This window comes from Bombina bombina, chromosome 2 (genome assembly GCF_027579735.1).
Source record: "Bombina bombina isolate aBomBom1 chromosome 2, aBomBom1.pri, whole genome shotgun sequence".
NCBI classification, from domain to species: Eukaryota; Metazoa; Chordata; class Amphibia; order Anura; family Bombinatoridae; genus Bombina; species Bombina bombina.
Genome location: NC_069500.1, coordinates 300,611,937 through 300,635,681, shown reverse-complemented (window position 1 = coordinate 300,635,681; position 23,745 = coordinate 300,611,937). Strand labels below are relative to the sequence as shown.

The 23,745-nt window shown below is 38.0% G+C and overlaps 1 protein-coding gene across 3 annotated transcripts in view; it reads right to left on the bottom strand.

The window, feature by feature from the left end:
- The window catches only part of CSNK1G3 (casein kinase 1 gamma 3), a 659,666-nt gene that overhangs the window by 55,910 nt on the left and 580,011 nt on the right, over window positions 1–23,745 (bottom strand). For 2 of the 3 annotated variants that reach the window (XM_053701616.1, XM_053701614.1), the window contains 2 exons: window positions 15,685–15,791; window positions 15,161–15,184 (listed from right to left, as the gene is read on the bottom strand). In XM_053701616.1, the coding sequence (XP_053557591.1) occupies window positions 15,161–15,184; window positions 15,685–15,791 (131 nt within the window). The remainder of the gene's footprint in view (window positions 1–15,160; window positions 15,185–15,684; window positions 15,792–23,745) is intronic. The other variant, XM_053701615.1, reaches the window with a different exon arrangement.

Below are 23,745 nucleotides of genomic sequence, written 5' to 3'. Positions count from 1 at the left end.
AACGATGCACGCTATAGGTTGTAGAAGAAAACCCTGATGAATAAACAATTTATTTAAAAGACCCTCTAATTTTTTATCCATAGGATCTTTGAAAGCACAACTGTCCTCAATAGGTATAGTTGTACGCTTAGCCAGGGTAGAAATAGCTCCCTCCACCTTAGGGACCGTCTGCCAGGAATCCCGAATGGTGTCAGATATGGGAAACATTTTCTTAAAAGTAGGAGGGGGAGAGAACTCAATGCGTGGTCTATCCCATTCCTTAGTAACAATGTCCAAAATCCTTCTAGGGACTGGAAAAACATTAGTGTAAGTAGGGACCTCTAGATATTTATCCATTTACACAATTTCTCTGGTGGGATTACAATAGGGTCACAATCATCCAGAGTCGCTAAAACCTCCCGGAGTAACAAGCGGAGGTGTTCAAGCTTAAACTTAAAGGCCGTCACATCTGAGTCTGTTTGAGGGAACATCTTTCCTGAGTCTGAAAGCTCTCCCTCAGACAGCAAATCCCCCACCCCTAAATCAGAACACTGTGAGGGTACATCAGAGATGGCCAATAAAGCATCAGAGGGCTCAGCATTTACTCTAATACCTAACCTGCTGCGCTTACCCTGTACACTGGCAGTTTAGACAATACCTCTGTAAGGGTAGTAGACATAACGGCAGCAGGGTAAAAGAATTAGACGCACTAGAAGTACTAGGCGTCGCTTGAGCGGGCGTTAAAGGTTGTGACACTTGGGGAGAATTGGATGGCATAACCTGATTCTCTTCAGACTGAGAATCATCCTGAGACATACTTTTATCACCTAAAATATGTTCTTTGCAATGTAAGGCCCTTTCAGTACATGAGGGACACATTTTAAATGGGGGTTCCAAAATGGCTTCTAAACACATAGCACATTGACTTTCCTCAATGTCAGACATGTTGAAACAGACTAGTAATAACCACAAACAGTCTTGAAAACACTTTATTTAGTGAAAAAAACAACAATCTGAAAAACGGTACTGCGCCTTTAAGAGTAAAAAAGCGTACAATTTTTCCAAAACTGCTCTAAAATTTTATAATTATCACAATTTTAGTATATATGTGTCTTATCTTGCCAGCTAAGATTGCACCACAAGTAAGGAATGCTTAACCCTTAATGGAAAAAAACGTTACTCAAAAACGTTATGAAATTAAGATAGCAACCCCCTGCCTGGGTCTGATAAGTCACTATCACTTCGTTTAGGCTAAATCTTCAGTTTTAGGCCCACTGGAGCTGGAGCTTGCTGCTTGCATAGGAAATTCAACTGCGCATCTGAGGCGCGAAATTAGGCCACGCCCATCTACATTAATGTCTCTCTGCCTAGTAAAAAAAAAAAGGCTGTAAAGCGGTCTAGAACCTAGCCATGTGGGTTTTTCATATACCCAATCTAATATTGTAAGCCATGTGAAACCCTCCAATGCCATCAAACATAAAAATGTTTGCTCATAAAAACGTTATGTTGCCCTCTAAGCATAAAACCGTTTTGTCTCAAAAACATTATGTTACCAGTGTCAATCAATTTTCAGCCCATAACATACAGGTCCCAGTAATACCCCTTCTATCACATGTAGGATTACTGCTTACCCCTTCCCTTATGGGAACAATGTCAGCCAGTTCTGAAATAACACAGTCTCTCCAGAAAAAAATTATTGAACATACCTCAATGCTTGTAGCATGAAAAACGTTCCCCACACTGAAGCTTCTCAAGTACTCCTCAGCCATTCTGTGGGAACTTCTCTGGATCTTAGTGACAACTGCTAAGATCATCAGTCTCCTGGCAGAAATCTTCATCCATCTGCTGCCTGAGAAAAAATAGCACTCACCGGTACCATTTAAAATAAAAAAGTCTTGCTTGAAGAAAATAAAAACTATCATTTTAACACCTCTTTTACTTTACCTCTTCCTATTACTTAGTATAGGCAAAGAGAATGACTGGGGGTGGAGAGAAGGGAGGAGCTATATATACAGCTCTGCTGTGGTGCTCTTTGCCACTTCCTGTTAGCAGGAGGATAATATCCCACAAGTAAGGATGAATCCGTGGACTCGTCGAATCTAGTAGAAGAAAAACAGTTTTTTTTACACAGGAGTTCACTGACATAGGCCATATAAAGTCTCCCTAGAGCAGGGCTCAACAAAACCAGAAGCCAGGGAGCCACTGCATTTTAGAATTTTACTCCTGGCTCCTATTTTCCATATATCGAACTGGCTCCTAAATATTCTCACAAATAGTCAAATTTGATTCTATCCTATTATAATAAAAAAAAACAAAAAAAAAACTTGATGGCATGAAATTTGTTTTAGTAATCAAAAACAAATCTACTATATTACAACATGCCCTGATGCTGTCAAATAAATAGCTCAGTTTGGGATGTTTTGCTTTTGCTACCATATCTAAATGACATTATGACTTTTTAATGGGAAGCCAAGATAAAGCTAGTTGTGAGTGGAGTCACTCTAGGCCATGTTAGAAACCACAGCATCAGTCTGAACAGTGTGTGATATGACCAATACAGAAAAAGATAATTTCAATGTGATGTCTTGCAAGACATAGCATTTAGCCGGCAATACAAAACCCAATACAGATAACATCAATTATGGTGTGTAAATGTCATCTGTAAATAACCATCTTAATAGAAAAAACAAGCACACTCATCAAACTTATACTGGTTATAAAACAGATTTTGTTTTTATGGTACCTTTAAAAATCTAAGATGTTAACTGGTTAAAAATGTAGTTTATTATTTTATAGATATACTACATAGACCGAGGAAACTGCTCTGGATCTCAGGTACAATAAAACAAATAGGTACAGATTAAACCCTAATGGTATCTACTAGTAGAACACACAAGAGCAATAACCTAAATACATTACAGATTGTTCCAAATTAAAAACATAAATTTTGACTTACCAGATAATTTATTTCCCTTTGATACAGGGAGAGTCCACAGCTGCATTCATTACTTGTGGAAATACAGAACCTGGCCACCAGGAGGAGGCAAAGACACCCCTGCCAAACGCTTAAATACCTCCCCCACTTCTCCCAGTCATTCTGTCGAGGGAACAAGGAAACAGTAGGAGAAATATCAGGGTGAAAAAGGTGCCAGAAGGTAACAAAATAAATTTAGGGCCGCCCATCGCAGAACACGGGCGGGAGCTGTGGACTCTCCCTGTATCGAAGGAAAATAAATTAACATAATTTATGTTTTCCTTCTTAATACAGGGAGAATCCACAGCTGAATTCATTACTTGTGGGAAACAATACCCAAGCTACAGAGGACACTAAATGCTAACGGGCGGCCCCTAATTTGAGGGCACCACAGCCTGCATCTGCTTCAGCAGATGAAAAAACATCAAACTTGTAAAATTTAGAAAAAGTATGTAAGGAGGAACAGGTAGCACGTCTTACAAACCTGATCCATAGAGGCCTCATTTTTGAAGGCCCAAGAGGAAACCACTACTCTCACAGAATGAGCAGTAATCCTCTGAGGAGGCTTAAGACCCACTGACTCACATGCTAAGTGGATGATACTCCTCAACCAAAAAGATAAGGAAGTCGAAGAGGCCCTCTGACCCCTACGCTTCCCAGAATAGGTAACAAACAGAGAAGAAGTTTGTCTAAATTCCTTCGTAGCCTGAAGATAGAACTTCAAGACACAAACCACATCCAGATTATGCAGTAAACGTTCCTTCTATGAAGAAGGATTAAGACATAAGGAAAAACCACAATTTCTTGATTGATGTTGCGATTTGACACAACGTTAGGAAGAAATCCTAACTTAGTTCATAGAACAGCCTTATCAGCATGGAATACCAGATAAGCAGGGTCACATTGCAAGGCAGCAATCTCAGAGACTGCGCGCAGTAGCAATAGCTAGTAGAAAAAGAACCTTCTAAGACCAAAAACTTAATGTCAACCCCGTGCATAGGCTCAAATGGAGCCCGTTGCAAAACCTTTAAGAACAAGATTTAAACTCAAAGGAGGAGCATTAGACCTAAACACCGGCCTGATCCTAGTCAGAACCTTTACAAAAGACTGTACATCCAGAAGCTTAGCGAGCCTCTTGTGCAGTAAAACAGATGGGGCCGAAATCTGTCCCTTCAAGGAACTAGCTGAGAGGCCCTTCTCCAGTCCAACCTGGAGAAAAGAAGGAATCCTGGCAACGATTACTTTGTGCCAGGACAAACCACGCTCTTCACACCAGAATAAGTAGGTCCTCTACACCTTATGAAAAATGTGACGAGTAACCGGCTTACGAGCTTAAATGAGAGTATCGATAACACTCGCAGAAAACCCTCTTGGCTAAGACTAAGCATTCAATCTTAACTCAGTCAGTGGATCGCTGACAGCGAATAGTTGTGGGTCTCTGCCCACCCCAGAATCCGAGATACTTCCCTCAATGCCAGGAAGCTTCTCCCCCCCCCCCCCCGATGATTGATGTAAGCCACCGGGGATTTATGGTCTGATTGGATCAGATACATTGGGAGGCCAAACCTTCAGAGGTCTAGAATGTTGAACGGGAGGGAGCACTCCTCCTGCACCCCCAGGCCCTGTGCCTTCTTGGCACTCTAAACAGCTCCCCATGATAACAGACTTGTGTCCATAGTCACAGTCACCCAGGATGGTCTTAAAAAGGATGTTCCTCGGGACAGGTGATCCAGACAGAGCCACCAAGAGAGCGATTCTCTCTACCAGTTGTCCAGAGAATCTGTTGAGACAGATCCAAATGATCGCCGTTCCACTGCCTCAGCATGCACAGTCGCAACGGTCTAAGGTGGAACCTGGCAGAGAGAATGATGTCCATGCTGGACACCAAGAGACCAATCACCTCCATACACTGAGCCACAGGTGGCCTTAAGGAGGTCTAAAGGGCAAGACATGTTGAAGCTAGTTTGCAACTTCTCTGGTCTGTTAGAAATATTCTCATGTCTATGGAATCTAATATTGTGCCCAGGAATTCCACCCTGGTGCTTGGAATAAGAGAACTCCTTTCTCTATTTATCTTCCCCAGAGAAGAGATTCCGAATGGTCTTCCGCCAGACGAAACTATGGTGCTTGTACCAAAATGTCGTCCCAGAAGGGAGCTACTGCTACACCCCAGGTTCTGGCGACTGCTAGAAGAGCCCCTAGAACCTTTGTAAAATTCTTGGAACAGTAGTTGGACCAAACAGAAGTGCAATGAGGATTGGAAGGTGAAGGAATGCCTCCTTCAGATCTATAGTGGTCAAAAACTGCCCTTCCCGAATTAAGGGAAGGATGGACCTTATTGTATCCATCTTGACGAGGGGACATTTAGAAATTTGTTTAAGCACTTTAGGTTAAGAACTGGACGGAAAGATCCCTCCTTACTCCGGACCACGAAAATGTTTGAATAGTATCCTAAACCTCTCTCTATGATAGGCACTGGGACAATGACTACAAAGGAGGACAGGTCTTTTCTAGTCTTAAGGACAGGTTGGGAGGATGAATCTGCCCCTGAGTGAATGAGATTTGAAATCTTGTAACCCTGAGCTATGACCTCCAGGACCCCATGATCCTGCACATCCCTGAACTAAGCCTCTGAAAGAGCGACAGACTGCCCCCACACGATACGAATAGGACGGTGGGCCGCCCCTTCATACGGACTTAGACTCGACGGGCTTCATGCTCTACTTGGATCTTTTCCAGGACTAAGCCAGCTTGCTCTGGTTTAGCGGAGGCCTCTGACGCTGGGCTTTTATCAGAACTAAAGGAACAAAATACGAACTTTGTCCCTTAAAATTGTTCTCCTTATCTTACGATATGAAGGCACCCTTGGCCCCTGAAACCGTGGAGATAGCCAAACAAACTCTTTCCCTTAAAGGAGAGGGAAAGAGACTAGACTTAGAAGTTATATCTGTCAGAGCGCCTCACGGGCCTGAACAGAAAAACTGAAGTCTTAGATAAAAGAATTAGTAAACCAGAAGGCCGTAATTATTTCCTGAAAAATGTCGAGGAGACCCTCTACCTCGAACATTTTCACGAAGGAGATGCCCCAAAAGGTAGCCGCTCCAGCAACTGCGGCGACGAGCGCCGCTCGTAAAAGCATATATCCTATAAGTTGAAAATCCTTTTAGTTTCCATACTTATATCCGGCGGCTCTATGAACGATAAACTATCCACACACGGGCTAGCATTATCTGTGGCAAGCATAAATTAGCACCAACCAAGTAGGAATGTGAAAAAGAGAACCCACCCCCATAGAGAGAACCGGGATCCTTAAAAAGCAGACGACGGGAAGAGGAATCTAATCCTGTTCCACTCGTCCTTAATAATGATTGCCATCAAATTTAGGACCCAGAGGTTCAACTGGCAGCTCAGCATTTGGAGCCTATAAAGTAGTCAAAACCTTCTTTAGTAGAAAGCGTAAACGTTCTGTCTTAAATCTAAAAAACATAATTTATTTACCTGATAAATTAATTTCTTTCATATTAGCAAGAGTCCATGAGCTAGTGACGTATGGGATATACATTCCTACCAGGAGGGGCAAAGTTTCCCAAACCTCAAAATGCCTATAATACACCCCTCACCACACCCACAAATCAGTTTAACGAATAGCCAAGAAGTGGGGTGATAAGAAAAAAGTGCGAAAGCATAAAAAATAAGGAATTGGAATAATTGTGCTTTATACAAAAAAATCATAACCACCACAAAAAGGGTGGGCCTCATGGACTCTTGCCAATATGAAAGAAATGAATTTATCAGTTAAGTTCTTACATAAATTATGTTTTCTTTCGTGTAATTAGCAAGAGTCCATGAGCTAGTGACGTATGGGATAATGAATACCCAAGATGTGGATCTTCCACGCAAGAGTCACTAGAGAGGGAGGGATAAAATAAAGACAGCCAATTCCGCTGAAAAATTAATCCACACCCAAAACAAAGTTTAAATCTTATAAAGAAAAAAACTGAAAATATAAGCAGAAGAATCAAACTGAAACAGCTGCCTGAAGTACTTTTCTACCAAAAACTGCTTCAGAAGAAGAAAACACATCAAAATGGTAGAATTTAGTAAAAGTATGCAAAGAAGACCAAGTTGCTGCTTTGCAAATCTGATCAACCGAAGCCTCATTCTTAAATGCCCAGGAAGTAGAGACTGACCTAGTCGAATGAGCTGTAATCCTTTGAGGCGGAGATCTACCCGACTCAACATAAGCATGGTGAATCAAAGACTTTAACCAAGATGCCAAGGAAATGGCAGAAGCCTTCTGACCTTTCCTAGAACCAGAAAAAAATAACAAATAGACTAGAAGTCTTTCTGAAATCTTTAGTAGCTTCAACATAATATTTCAAAGCTCTAACTACATCCAAAGAATGCAACCATCTTTCCTTAGAATTCTTAGGATTAGGACACAATGAAGGAACCACAATTTCTCTACTAATGTTGTTAGAATTCACAACCTTAGGAAAAAATTTAAATGAAGTTCGCAACACCGCCTTATCCTGATGAAAAATCAGAAAAGGAGACTCACAAGAAAGAGCAGATAATTCAGAAACTCTTCTAGCAGAAGAGATGGCCAAAAGAAACAAAACTTTCCAAGAAAGTAATTTAATATCCAGCGAATGCATAGGTTCAAACGGAGGAGCTTGAAGAGCCCCCAGAACCAAATTCAAACTCCAAGGAGGAGAAATTGACTTAATTACAGGTTTTATACGAACCAAAGCCTGTACAAAACAATGAATATCAGGAAGACTAGCAATCTTTCTGTGAAAGAGAACAGAAAGAGCAGAGATTTGTCCCTTCAAGGAACTTGCAGACAAACCTTTATCCAAACCATCCTGAAGAAACTGTAAAATTCTAGGAATTCTAAAAGAATGCCAAGAAAAATGATGAGAAGAACACCAAGAAATGTAAGTCTTCCAGACTCGATAATATATCTTTCTAGATACAGATTTACGTGCCTGTAACATAGTATTAATTACGGAGTCAGAGAAACCTCTATGACTGAGAATCAAGCGTTCAATCTCCATACCTTCAAATTTAAGGATTTGAGATCCTGATGGAAAAAAGGACCTTGCGATAGAAGGTCTGGTCTTAACGGAAGAGTCCACGGTTGGCAAGCAGCCATCCGGACAAGATCCGCATACCAAAACCTGTGAGGCCATGCTGGAGCCACCAGCAGAACAAACGAACGCTCCTTTAGAATCTTGGAAATCACTCTTGGAAGAAGAACTAGAGGCGGAAAGATATAGGCAGGATGATACTTCCAAGGAAGTGACAATGCATCCACTGCTTCCGCCTGAGGATCCCTGGATCTGGACAGATACCTGGGAAGCTTCTTGTTTAGATGAGAAGCCATCAGATCTATTTCTGGAAGTCCCCACACATTTGAACAATCTGAAGAAATACCTCTGGGTGAAGAGACCATTCGCCCGGATGTAACGTTTGGCGACTGAGATAATCCGCTTCCCAATTGTCTATACCTGGGATATAAACCGCAGAAATTAAGACAGGAGCTGGATTCTGCCCATACCAGTATTCGAGATACTTCTTTCATAGCCAGAGGACTGTGAGTCCCTCCTTAATGATTGACATATGCCACAGTTGTGACATTGTCTGTCTGAAAACAAATGAACGACTCTCTCTTTAGAAGAGGCCACGACTGAAGAGCTCTGAAAATTGCACAGAGTTCCAAAATGTTGATTGGTAATCTCGCCTCCTGAGATTCCCAAACCCCTTGTGCTGTCAGAGACCCCCAAACAGCTCCCCAACCTGTCAGACTTGCATCTGTTGAGATCACAGTCCAGGTCGGAAGAACAAAAGAAGCCCCCTGAACTAAACGATGGTGGTCTGTCCACCACGTCAGAGAGTGTCGTACAATCGGTTTTAAAGATATTAATTGAGATATCTTTGTATAATCCCTGCACCACTGGTTCAGCATACAGAGCTGAAGAGGCCGCATGTGAAAACGAGCAAAGGGGATCGCGTCCGATGCAGCAGTCATAAGACCTAGAATTTCCATGCATAAGGCTACCGAAGGGAATGATTGAGACTGAAGGTTTCGACAAGCTGAAACCAATTTCAGACATCTCTTGTTTTTCAGAGACAGAGTCATGGACACTGAATCTATCTGGAAACCTAAAAAGGTTACCCTTGTCTGAGGAATCAACAAACTCTTTGGTAAATTGATCCTCCAACCATGTTCTTGAAGAAACGATACAAGTCGATTCGTATGAGATTCTGCTAAATGTGAAGACTGAGCAAGTACCAAGATATCGTCAAAATAAGGAAATACCACAATACCCTGTTCTCTGATTACAGATAGAAGGGCACCGAGAACCTTTGTAAAAATCCTTGGAGCTGTTGCTAGGCCAAACGGCAGAGCCACAAACTGGTAATGCTTGTCTAGGAAAGAGAATCTCAGAAACTGATAGTGATCTGGATGAATCGGAATATGCAGATATGCATCTTGTAAATCTATTGTGGACATATAATGCTCTTGCTGAACAAAAGGCAGAATAGTCCTTATAGTTACCATTTTGAATGTTGGTATCCTTACATAACGATTCAATATTTTTAAATCCAGAACTGGCCTGAAGGAATTCTCCTTCTTTGGTACAATGAAGAGATTTGAGTAAAACCCCAGCCCCTGTTCCAGAACTGGAACTGGCATAATTACTCCAGCCAACTCTAGATCTGAAACACATTTCAGAAATGCTTGAGCCTTCACTGGATTTATTGGGACACGGGAAAGAAAAAATCTTTTTGCAGGAGGCCTTATCTTGAAGCCTATTCTGTACCCTTGTGAAACAATGTTCTGGATCCAAAGATTGTGAATCGAATTGATCCAAATTTCTTTGAAAAATCGTAATCTGCCCCCTACCAGCTGGGCTGGAATGAGGGCCGCACCTTCATGTGGACTTGGGAGCTGGCTTTGACTTTCTAAAAGGCTTGGATTTATTCCAGACTGGAGATGGTTTCCAAACTGATACTGCTCCTGTAGGGGAAGGATCAGGCTTTTGTTCCTTATTGTGACGAAAGGAACGAAAATGATTAGCAGACCAAAATTTACCTTTAGATTTTTTATCCTGTGGTAAAAAAGTTCCTTTCCCCCCAGTAACAGTTGAAATAATAGAATCCAACTGTGAACCAAACAATTTATTACCCTGGAAAGAAAGGGAAAGCAAAGTTGACTTAGAAGACATATCAGCATTCCAAGTTTTAAGCCATAAAGCTCTTCTAGCTAAAATAGCTAAAGACATATACCTGACATCAACCCTAATGATATCAAAGATGGCATCACAAATAAAGTTATTAGCATGTTGAAGAAGATTAACAATGCTATGAGTATTATGATCTGTTACTTGTTGTGCTAAAGCCTCCAACCAGAAAGTTGAAGCTGCAGCAACATCCGCCAAAGATATAGCAGGCCTAAGAAGATTACCTGAACATAAGTAAGCTTTTCTTAGAAAGGATTAAATTTTCCTATCTAAAGGATCCTTAAAGGAAGTACTATCTGCCGTAGGAATAGTAGTACGTTTAGCAAGAGTAGAGATAGCCCTATCAACCTTAGGGATTTTGTCCCAAAACTCTAATCTGTCAGATGGCACAGGATATAATTGCTTAAACCGTTTAGAAGGAGTAAATGAATTGCCCAAATTATTCCATTCCCTAGAAATTACTTCAGAAATAGCATCAGGGATGGAAAAAACCTCTGGAATAACTACAGGAGGTTTAAAAACCGTATTCAAACGTTTAGATTTAGTATCAAGAGGACCAGATTCCTCTATTTCTAATGCAATTAAGACTTCTTTAAGCAAAGAACGAATAAATTCCATTTTAAATAAATATGAAGATTTATCAGTATCAACCTCAGAAACAGAATCCTCTGAACCAGAGGAATCATTATCAGAATCAGAATGATGATGTTCATTTAAAAATTCATCTGAAAAATGAGAAGTTTTAAAAGACCTTTTACGTTTACTAGAAGGAGGAATAACAGACATAGCCTTCTTAATAGATTTAGAAACAAAATCTCTTATGTTAACAGGAACACCCTGAATATAAGATGTTGATGGAACAGCAACAGGTAATGGAACATTACTAAAGGAAATATTATCTGCATTAACAAGTTTGTCATGACATTCATTACAAACAACAGCCGAAGGAACAGATACCACAAGTTTACAACAAATACACTTAACTTTGCTAGATCCAGCATCAGGCAGCAATTTTCCAGAAGTATCTTCTGATTCAGGGTCAATCTGAGACATCTTGCAATATGTAATAGAAAAAACAACATATAAAGCAAAATTGATCAAATTCCTTAAAAGACAGTTTCAGGAATGGGAAAAAATGCCAATGAACAAGCTTCTAGCAACCAGAAGCAAATAAACAATGAGACTTAAATAATGAGGAGACAATAATGACGCCCATATTTTTTAGCGCCAAAAAAGACGCCCACATTATTTGGTGCCTAAATGCTTTAAGCGCCAAAAATGACGCCACATCCGGTAACGCCGACATTTTTGGCGCAAAAACGTCAAAAAAATGACGCAACTTCCGGCGACAAGTATGACGCCGGAAATGACAAAGAAAATTTCTGCGCAAAAAAAGTCCGTGCCAAGAATGACGCAATAAAATGAAGCATTTACAGCCCACAGGAGAAAAAGTCAAATTTTAAGGTAAGAAAAAATTGATTATTCAAATGCATTTATCCCAAATAATGAAACTGACTGAAATAAGGAAATGTTGAACATGTTTAAACACATATATTTAGAACTTTATATAAAAGTGCCCAACCATAGCTTAGAGTGTCACAAAAATAAGACTTACTTACCCCAGGACACTCATCTACATGTAGTAGAAAGCCAAACCAGTACTGAAACGAGAATCAGTAGAGGTAATGGTATATATAAGAGTATATCTTCGATCTGAAAAGGGAGGTAAGAGATGAATCTCTACGACCGATAACAGAGAACCTATGAAATAGACCCCGTAGAAGGAGATCATTGAATTCAAATAGGCAATACTCTCTTCACATCCCTCTGACATTCACTGCACACTGAGAGGAAAACCAGGCTCCAGCCTGCTGCGAAGCGCATATCAACTTAGAATCTAGCACAAACTTACTTCACCACCTCCAAGGGAGGCAAAGTTTGTAAAACTGATTTGTGGGTGTGGTGAGGGGTGTATTTATAGGCATTTTGAGGTTTGGGAAACTTTGCCCCTCCTGGTAGGAATGTATATCCCATACGTCACTAGCTCATGGACTCTTGCTAATTACATGAAAGAAACTGGATCCTCCCCAAGCGGAGGATTATAGGCAGCATACTCCAACCCTGAAAGTTCAAACTCTGAAGTTTCAGAGAGAACTTCATCCTCGTATAACTGATTGGATATATCCAATAAATTACATGATGCCACCTGGGCAGGAGTGCAATATTTAACCTTTCGCTTGCGCTTAGCAGTACGAGGGAAAGCACTAATGGCCGCAGGCACCGCTTTATGAAACTGCGCAGTAACGTCTGGTGAAAAAAGCCCCCTCCAGATGGAGGATTAGTAGTGCAATGGGAAGCTGCAGGTGTATACCAGATGTATGTAGGGTGTGCACCTCACTGGACGAGGACTCCTCCTCAGGTGAGCGGCTCAGTGGTATCAAACATCTCAACCTTATTTGATATAATCCCCTTATCAAAAGGCATATGGAACATAATTGAGAGGGCGGAAACTCCAGAGCTCCCTCACAATATAAAAAGGCATTATTCTTTGAAATAGAGGGAGAACCCTCTAATAAATCAGAATCCTCCGTAGCTAAAGTACAATATGCGGAGGACTACAGAAAAATAAAAAAACAACAACTTTCTTGTAAATAAAAAAAGCGACACCTTTATACCCTCAATGGCTGGGGCACCCACCACCTCCTATGGCCCAGACAGAACAGAGATAAAAATCCTCTCAGGTAGTAACTCGGCCAAGAGAAAGGAAATGGAAGCCTCGACCATTCCGGTCACATGGTGTGCAATGCAGAGCCGTCCCAATGAGAAAAAGAGTGCCAAGCTTTTAAGCTGCACAACCTTCAAAGTGAAAGTGAAACCTGTTTGTTCCATCTCAGCCTATGAACCCATAAACATCTTACACAAAAAGCAGCATAAAATCAAATAAAGCATATATGATTAAACCCAACTGTTCATAATCCCCCTCAGGAGATATTAACCCTTGATTCCATATAGATAAAAGAAGCCACACTGTGACCCTGTCTTCCAGCGTTTGCAATATATGTAAAAAATGAAACGATCTTACCGGAATCTATGCCGTGAAACAGTAACACGGTCCTTCAAGTTTGACAGATTGTAGTAGCGCTTCTGACATGGACTTGAGTGAAGAAAGCAGGCAGTGAAACTCGTCAACGCGGATTGCTTAAGGAGCTGTTAATATGAGTCTGGATGGTTTCGCAGAAAGACTCTCCCTGCATCTCCAGACTATCTTTCATCAATGCTCTCACTGAGAAGCTGACAAGACTACTTAAAACTCCAGTCCCATCTCGAAGAGTACTACCCTCCATAAGAGACTACTCCGAAATCTTCTGACACTTCTCTGCCAACCTCCTGTGACGAAAGGCAAAGAATGACTGGGGGATGAGGGAAGTGGGGAAGGTATTTAAGCCATTGGCTGGGGCATCTTTGCCTCCTCCTGATATACTTAATGCAGCTGTGGACTCTCCCTGTATTAAGAAGGAAATAAAAAGTAAATTTAAATATCCACAGGTCCACAGGTCCACAGCTTGCTGTAGCCGAAGTGCAAAGTTTTGTTTGGAATAGACACTCTGCTATATGTGCAGTTAAAGCTGGTATTTTGCAAACATATCCGTACTTACTATTTAGTAAGCAATGTCATGGTCAGAGAGAATCTTTGCAGATCTCACAACTGTCTTTTTGATCTGAGGCGCCCAGCTCCGTATTGTTCAAGATGCTTAAATTGGCAATAAAGCCTTGTGGGACCAAAAGAGCAACACGTTTCGGATTTCTTCTGTATCGAACTTGAGATTACGCTTTGCAAAAGGTGCATTATAATATAAAATGTCTCCATATCAGTTATATCTCCATTTTAAATTCAGACATCATGCAATTTTATGCATTTCACATTGTAGCGATGCAGTACTTTTTGGAAATACTATTCTATCAAAATAGTTATACGTGAATTACTATGCATAAGGAAGAAAATAATTAAACTGATTTATCTCTTCACTGGAGATAAGCAAGGTAAAAGTTTATAAGCCCTCATCATCAACTATCTCAAAACTGAGCAACTGTATTGCATTTAATAATAAAGACTAAAACTGCAGGAAAGGGCCAAAGACTGACAACCATATCTTGTCATTTAGCAACAAAAAGTTGTTCCAAGTACACCACACAATATCACTAAAAGCAATTTGACATACAGGTCAATTTCCAAGGGCCATCAGAATTGTGACTCATATTTTCGCTTGCTAGTGGAAGTTGGTAAGTATTCCACTACTGAGGTTCTTTTTGTGTATATCAAAAACCCTTTGTTTAAACCACCCTCTACAAATTAAAGTTAACAGGTTTGTTTTGTGCAATTCTATCTACTAAGCAGCCATAATTGAACAATCATAAGAAAAAGATCAGCATGTTTGAAACACAAAATAAGCAATTCTAACAAAGAATTGGCAAAATATTGTTAGAAAACAGCAAATTAGTTAAATTCTCTTTATATTTTCATGTATGTGTATTTTTAAAATCTATTTGATATAATTATAAAATATAATTATAAAATGTTTACGTTTGTTTCTTTTTTTTTTTTACATGGGGTTGCATGTAATGCTCTGTTAACCTGAGAGGCAGTTCAAATGAAAAAAGCTGGAAGCCACATTAAGACAATTCTAGTGTAGCACAGATAACTATTATAAGTGCACAAAACTACTTCACAGACACAAACACAAACTGCAGCAGGCAAAACTGGTCCTGAAAAACTAATTCTATTCTTGTTATTTAATTTTTCCAATAATCCAATTTTGCTTCATTAACTGCTTTTAATTATCTGAATGAATAAAAAAAATGAAGTAGTTTTGGTTTTCTCCATTGACAGCATTAAATACATAATGAAGCTTTGCAGAACGGATCTAGTTCTGCCTGCCACCATATTAAAACAACTCACCACATGTTCAACACTTTCTGGCAGCTATGCACAAGGAGAACACAAGGGAAAAAGGAGAAAAATCAGACAGAGACACATTGCACCTCAACATATTCAAGTGTTCATTTTTTCAATTTATAATTAATACAAATGCAAAATATACTGCAATTTCAAAACAAAATATTGCGTACAAGATACGTTTTGTATCAATGAAGCTGATTACATTTATTGCTGGAGAGGATTATCACACAGTAAAGCAGAAGTTTATGTTTGCTTTTAAAAAAAAAAATGTAACTGATAAAAAATGAATGTGAAACTAATACAAATAATTAATGTAGATTGATAAAAGACCATGCTCAAAAGTGTGTAACTAGCATAATTCGTTTTTTTAAGAATCTACAGGTTATGCTTTTGAAATGAATAAAATACATTTTTGTATAACATAAAATGCTGCTTTGGGATCAAAGGATTAAAGCTCCTAAATCTACACAAATAACAGAAAAGCAGTTTTATTCAAAACAATATTTTTCACGTAAAACACATACTTTGTTTCATCTAGGACTTCAACTTCCGCTGGGGCAGTGATTGGTGCATTTGAGTGTCCTGCCGTTGGGTCATCTGTGTTTAGCTCACCGTTTGTTGAACTTACAACCTAGAAATATTAATTAACATTAATAAATTTTCCAGATGAAACGCATACATGACACTTTTATACTCTAACAGGAAAAGTGTTAGTGTTGCTATAGGGCATTTAAAATATTTATAATTCATCACTATAATTAACATTTTAGTTCTTTATTTATTTGTAGGTGTACAAGCTGTTGCATTTAAGAAACTCACGCACATAAATGTTATTTACAGACTTGCCACAAAATATACTAAATGCACAGAGAAGAAACTTTCAGAATGCAAATGAACATGACCAGCAAATGTATAAACTTAATTAAAAAATATTTTTTTACAAATACAAACGAATAAGTAATTGACACACTATATGGCCAACAGTATGTGGACACTCCTAGTAATTTAGGAGTACAAGGTGTTTCAGCCACAGCCAAAACATTTAACTAGATAAATATTGGCAAGATCGTTCCTTGTTTAAAGGAGGATTTTCTGGTATTTTGGCGCTGGACTGTCTTTTTTAGGCACGATCAGACTGATATACTTAAGGAAAACTCTGATATGTGAAAGGCACAATTGGGCTAAAAGAGTCTGCTCCCATGTGGTGACTAACCAAAGAACAAGGTACTTAACTGCTGTTCATTCCTGGTTTAGCACTTCTCTTGCTGTAAACATTGACGGTACGTACTGAAGAAAGCATAACTTTAAACAAGGGACTGTCATAGGAATCCACCTTTCCCACAAGTCAGTTTGTGAAGCTTCTGCCCTACTAGATCTGCCCCGGTTAAAGCATGATAAAACAGTACTCATTTATTTAAAAAAAAAAAAAAAAAAAAAAAAAAAAAAAAAGTATGCTAAATCAAATTAAACATAAAAAGAAACACTTTGTCTAAAAGACAGCAAACAATGTACTTGTTTCTTGCAAAATGAGCTCCGGAGCTAGCAGTAGCTGGGAGGCTGGGGAATTGCACTAATCTTCATTAAAGGCTGTTTGTATGATGCAGTAATGGGCCACGGTAAGTCTATATTGGATCTATAAGAAATATTTAGTATTTACACTGGTGGATAGGTTATAAACCTTATATTCCTTTATTGATTGATTTACCTATATATTAAACATTTATATCTATATTATGTTGTGTTAAGTGGATATGCTGTAAGCAAGATTGATTTTTTTACAATACATTATTCTATTTGGATTCATTGCAGAGAACTTTCCCTTTGTCAATTGCTTATATCCCTCTTCCCTACCTTCACAGTTCCATATTTTTTGTTTTCTTATAAAGCTAGATATGCCTTCCTGTATAGACCGTATTTACTTGTAACAGGAAGTAATAGACACTACACAAATTAAGTTAAAGTAATACAAGGTAATATCCTTTACAAATGATAAATAATACATATTGAAATTATTTCTATTAATTATAACCCACTGCTTAGAGGTTTCTTTATTACTACACTGAAACAAACAGTTTTGTATCCCTTTAACTGTATCCCTTTAACTGTAAGTGCTATTACTGTGAAGTACAGGTGTCGAAAAGCAACAGCAGTCTAGCAATGAAGTGGTAGACCACAAACTCACTGAGTGTTGAAGCTTATAGTTTGTAACAAATGCCTATCATCGGTTGTATCACTGCACAGTTCCAGCCTGTAAGCAACATCAGTACAAGAAATGTGCATCAAGAACTTCATGAAATGGGTTTCCATAGCCAAGCAGTTGTGCACAACCCTCACATAAACATTCAATGAATAGAGTGGTGGAAAGCACACCACCACTAAACTCTGGAGCAGTGAAAATGTGTTCTCTGGAGTTATGAATCATGCTTCACTATCTGGGAATCTGATAAGAGAATATGGGAGTGTCAGATGCCAGAATAACGCTAATGGTCTGGGCCATTGCAAGGTCATCTTAATTCTATGTGATGCAAAGACATTTTAGCTTCTAACTTAGTAGTAAAAGTTTGGGGAAGGCCCATTCCTGCTCCAGCATGAATATGCCCCTATGCACAAAGCGAGATCTATAAAGACATAGCTTGACGAGTTTGTTGCACAGAACCTTGAAGTCAACTCCACTGAACACCTTTGGAACAAATTGGAAAGCGGATTGTGTGCCAGACATTATTGTCCAACATCAGTGACCTGAACTGATAACTGCTCTTTTGGCTGAATGGGTACAAACCCACAGACCTCCAAAATCTTGTTGAAAGCCTTCCAAGAAGAGGGCGGCTAACTCCATATTAGTACCAAGGTTTTGGAATGGGATATCCAACAAGCTCCTATAGGTGCGATGATCAGATGTCCACATACTTTTGGACATACAGTGTTTAGCCACATACAATGCTACAAGTACTTCATATACTTCTTACTACATTTTTCTATTTTTATAAAATGTAACTGAAATGTAACTCATAGTCTAAGCCATATTGAAAACCTTAAGGGATGGAGAGGTCTAAATTGAATGTTCCTGGGTGCATTTGAATGTGAAATAAATACATTTTTGCAATACACTTCGATTAGCAAAAATGCTTCTAGTAAAAGTTATTACTGGTGTTCTGCAGCATATCCTGCAAGGGCCGTGCACCAGTATTCAAATACCATACCTGCTCAGTGAGCTGGTGGTGGCCTGTATTTCTATTTGTGTTATATAACCCACTGCAAAGATGTGGTGCTTGAATAATAATGGTAGAAAGGTAAGAAAGGGCGCTTCAAGTAGCAATCTGGATATTAATACCTCTAGAAAATTTATATAAACTGTAGTAAAGTGCAATATATTTATTTAATAAATGTGGATTTGATTAAAATTAGTAGTTTAATAATTTGTGTGATGATATTAAATCCAATTCATAAAGGGATTAAGGTTAGTGGTTCACAATAGTGATAACTTAGTGATGACAATGTCCCTTTAAATCTGTGCACGAAATAATAAGCAATGTTCTAGGTAATTCCTAATTAGTAGTGACTTATTAATGACAATGTCCTTTTTAAATCTGTGCGCAAAATCAAAAGTGTGCAAAATCAGAAGAGTATATTGTGCTAGGTAATACGTATGTGCGAATTTGATACAATATAACTGTGACGTGAGGGGGTAGATAGAATACTAATATTAGGAGTAAATAAAGTGCCTAAAATTTAAGATAACTAACGTGGTCAGAGTACACTGTTGTGGGTATAAATCCTCAATAAAAAGACCATATATAGATAAAGTTTAAATATATTTGTTTAATAAACACATAGATAAGCAGAGATATTAATGAATTAGTAGTTCTAAAAATATGTTAAATAACACCAGTGTTAGATTATACTAAAAAAGTAGTGTTAAAAACAGTTCATTGTGTAGAAAATACAAATTCATATACCCTGGCAGCAATCATTTAATGGATAAAATGCTAAACATTCATAATATAATAAAATAAAAATGACAATTAGTGAAAAAATATATCAACAATAGTGATATCCTTGTATCACTCTTAGATGGAGGTAAAAAGTTTCAATGGGGACACCAATAAGAACCAGTGGAGCAGTCTCCCTTGAGGTGTTGACAATCTGTAACAAATGTTTGAAAATAACACGTGTCACGTGACATTGTCATTTTTATTTTATTTTATTATATTATGAATGTTTAGCATTTTATCCATTGAATGATTGCTGCTAGGGTATATGAATTTGAATTTTCTACACAATTAACTGTTTTTAGTATAATCTAACACCGGTGTTATTTAACATATTTTTAGAACTACTAGTTCATTAATACCTCTGCTTATCTATGTGTTTATTAAACAAATATATTTAAACTTTATCTATATATGGTCTTTTTATTGAGGATTTATACCCACAACAGTGTACTCTGACCATGTAAGTTATCTTAAATTGTAGGCACTTTATTCACTCCTAATATTAGTATTCTATCTACCCCCTCACGTCACAGTTATATTGTATCAAATTCGCACATACGTATTACCTAGCACAATATACACTTCTGATTTTGCACACTTTTGATTTTGCGCACAGATTTAAAAAGGACATTGTCATTAATAAGTCACTACTAATTAGGAATTACCTAGCACATTACTTATTATTTCGTGCACAGATTTAAAGGGACATTGTCATCACTATTGTGAACCACTAACCTTAATCCCTTTATGAATTGGATTTAATATCATCACACAAATTATTAAACTACTCATTTTTAATCAAATCCACATTTATTAAATAAATATATTGCACTTTACTACAGTTTATATAAATTTTCTAGAGGTATTAATATCCAGATTGCTACTTGAAGCGCCCCTTGTTACCTTTCTACCTTTTCTATAAAATGTATGGTGCAGTCATTTGTGAGAAGACTACACTAGTGAAGGAGGCTATATCTGGAGTGAGACATACTGTTCAAACCCCCCTTTTTCTATACTTGAATAATAATGCACAGAGGCCCTCACAGGATATATGCATATGCCACAGAAAAACTAATAACTTTAACTAGAAGCATTTTTGCAAATGGAAGTATATTTAAAAAAAGATGCTTCTATTTCACAATGAAATGCATCTATGCACAGTTTTGACCTTTCTATCTTAACTATTGAACTTTAATTTCTTTCTAATAAAGATTATCCCTAGTTTTATCTTCAGAGATAAAAACAAAAACACTCAACATATTCATATTTGTCATAAAACAAATTTAATTTGTATGGTATCTTTAAAAGGGTAACATTGATTAGGTAATATTTTCAAGCATTCAAAACAAAATACTAATCAAAGAATATGTAAAACAAAAGGCACCCAACTTTACAAAATAAAGTTCAAGTAAATACAATATATAAATTCTATCAATTACTACTTATAAGTTAGCTTTATTAAACTACACAATATTAAATGAAAAATAAAAACCATTGTGAAAATACATAAATTGATATATATATAAGGGTTGTATTGTACAATTGTTAACTGAAGAAAGTGATTATTTAAATGACTCTAGAAAAAAAATGTATTCAGAATTTTCTTAACTACAAAAAAACAACAACCTTGACTAGTATTTATTAAAAGCTATTATCACATACAGAGACATTAAAGTTCAAATTTATTTATCTTTGTTCTTGACGGATAGATTCCAATTACCATAGTTATGGTACTTTCAGACAAAACATTGAGAATACTTTTTCCCTAAAAAAAAACAACGTTTTTTCTCTCCAAAAGGCTTGTGCACTTATTAGTAAAGCTGTCATAACTGTGTTGCCCCTTAAAGGGACACTGAACCCAATTTTTTTCTTTTATGATTCAGATAGATCATGCAATTTTAAGCAACTTTCTAATTTACTCCTATTATCAATTTTTCTTCATGCTTTTGCCATCTTTATTTGAAAAGCAAAAATGTATGTTTAGAAGCCGGACCATTTTTGGTTCACAACCTGGGTCGTCCTTGCTGATTGGGCAGCACCAAAAAATTGGCTGGCTCCTTAGCTTAGATGCCTTCTTTTTCAAATAAAGATAGCAAGAGAACAAAGAAAAATTGATAACAGGAGTAAATTAGAAAAAGAAAAAATTGGGTTAAGTATCCCTTTAAATCAAAATTTAAGTACTGAAAGACAAAGTTCAAGCATATAGAAAACTGCTGATACTTATAAAGTGGCAATTCCAATGACCGTTAATATATATGTTGTTTAATTAAAGCGCTAACAAACTTAGTTTAGCACTGCAACTATGAACTAGAAATGGAATTGTACTATTATAAGATATATCCCATGAAACATTTCAAATAATAAAAAGATATTACCTAAACCAATAAACTTCTTTCATATAAAAGAGTAATCACAGGAAAATAATTATAAGTCTGTAGCCATTGCTTGCCCATAAAGAAAAAGCTGTAGAAGAGTAAATAAAGAAAGCTCAGAAAAAGTATATTTTTTTTAATTTGTTAAAGGGACACAGAACTCAATTTTATTCTTTCGTGATTTAGATAGAGCATGAGATTTTAAGCAACTTTCTAATTTATACCTATTATCAAATTTTCTTCATTCTCTTAGTATCTTTATTTGAAATGCAAGAATGTAAATTTAGATGCCGGCCCATTTTTGGTGAACAACCTGGGTTGTTCTTGCTAATTGGTGGATAAATTCATCCACCAATAAAAAAGTGATGTCCAGAGTTCTGAACCAAAAAAAGCCTTAGATGCATTATTTTTAAAATAAGGTTAGCAAGAGACCATAGAAAAATTAATAGGAGTAAATTAGAAAGTTGCTTAAAATTGCTTGTTCTGAGAAAAGAAAGAAAAAAAATTGGGTTCAGTGTCCCTTTAACAAGCTGCAGCATGTCTCTAACTCAGCCACTTAACTCTGTCACTAGTAACTATTCTCACTTTGTTCTTTACATCCACCTCTGAACTGTAAGCCTGGACAACAGAGATGATCGACCAAGAGATGCAGTATTTTGCTATGTAGCTTTTTGTGTGCACAGTGCTCTAGTGCCTGGATTCTCAAGAGCCAGGCCGTGGCAGCCCTGTTGGTGGGCCGTGATCAGACATGCCCCTGCTGCACACTCTGATAGGCCCGCCGCTCCAAACTTAAGGAATACCAGGTAGGCCTGCAGAGTGCCGTTGCACGTGTACGCATGTAGCCGCAGTTCAGTAGGAGAACAGTGCGGGACAAGGAGCAGACTGTAGTGGACCTGGACACTGCAGGTAAGTGATACTAGCCCACTGACACCAATGAAAGTATATATTTTTCCCCCCACAGAATTTAAAAAAATAAATATATATATATTTGGGCCTTGCACCCAGGCCTGACTGGGGTTAACTGCCTGTGACTCTGGTGACAGTGAAGCTTCCTGAGTGCGCTGGTTTGCACCCAGGGCTGTGCATGTTGCAGGGTCATAGGATGTGTACCCGGTCCGGCCTGAGAGTGCTGACCACACCCGTGTTTTTTGTATATATATATATATATATATATATATATATATATATATATATATATATATATATATATATATATATATATATATATATATATATATAACATAATTTATGCTTACCTGATAAATTCCTTTCTTCTGTAGTGTGATCAGTCCACGGGTCATCATTACTTCTGGGATATTACTCCTCCCCAACAGGAAGTGCAAGAGGATTCACCCAGCAGAGCTGCATATAGCTCCTCCCCTCTACGTCACTCCCAGTCATTCGACCAAGGACCAACGAGAAAGGAAAAGCCAAGGGTGAAGTGGTGACTGGAGTATAAATTAAAAAATATTTACCTGCCTTAAAAACAGGGCGGGCCGTGGACTGATCACACTACAGAAGAAAGGAATTTATCAGGTAAGCATAAATTATGTTATATATATATATATATATATATATATATATATATATATATATATATATATATATATATATACATATAACATAATTTATGCTTACCTGATAAATTCCTTTCTTCTGTAGTGTGATCAGTCCACGGGTCATCATTACTTCTGGGATATTACTCCTCCCCAACAGGAAGTGCAAGAGGATTCACCCAGCAGAGCTGCATATAGCTCCTCCCCTCTACGTCACTCCCAGTCATTCGACCAAGGACCAACGAGAAAGGAAAAGCCAAGGGTGAAGTGGTGACTGGAGTATAAATTAAAAAATATTTACCTGCCTTAAAAACAGGGCGGGCCGTGGACTGATCACACTACAGAAGAAAGGAATTTATCAGGTAAGCATAAATTATGTTTTCTTCTGTTAAGTGTGATCAGTCCACGGGTCATCATTACTTCTGGGATACCAATACCAAAGCAAAAGTACACGGATGACGGGAGGGATAGGCAGGCTCTTTATACAGAAGGAACCACTGCCTGAAGAACCTTTCTCCCAAAAATAGCCTCCGATGAAGCAAAAGTGTCAAATTTGTAAAATTTGGAAAAAGTATGGAGCGAAGACCAAGTTGCAGCCTTGCAAATCTGTTCAACAGAGGCCTCATTCTTGAAGGCCCAAGTGGAAGCCACAGCTCTAGTAGAAT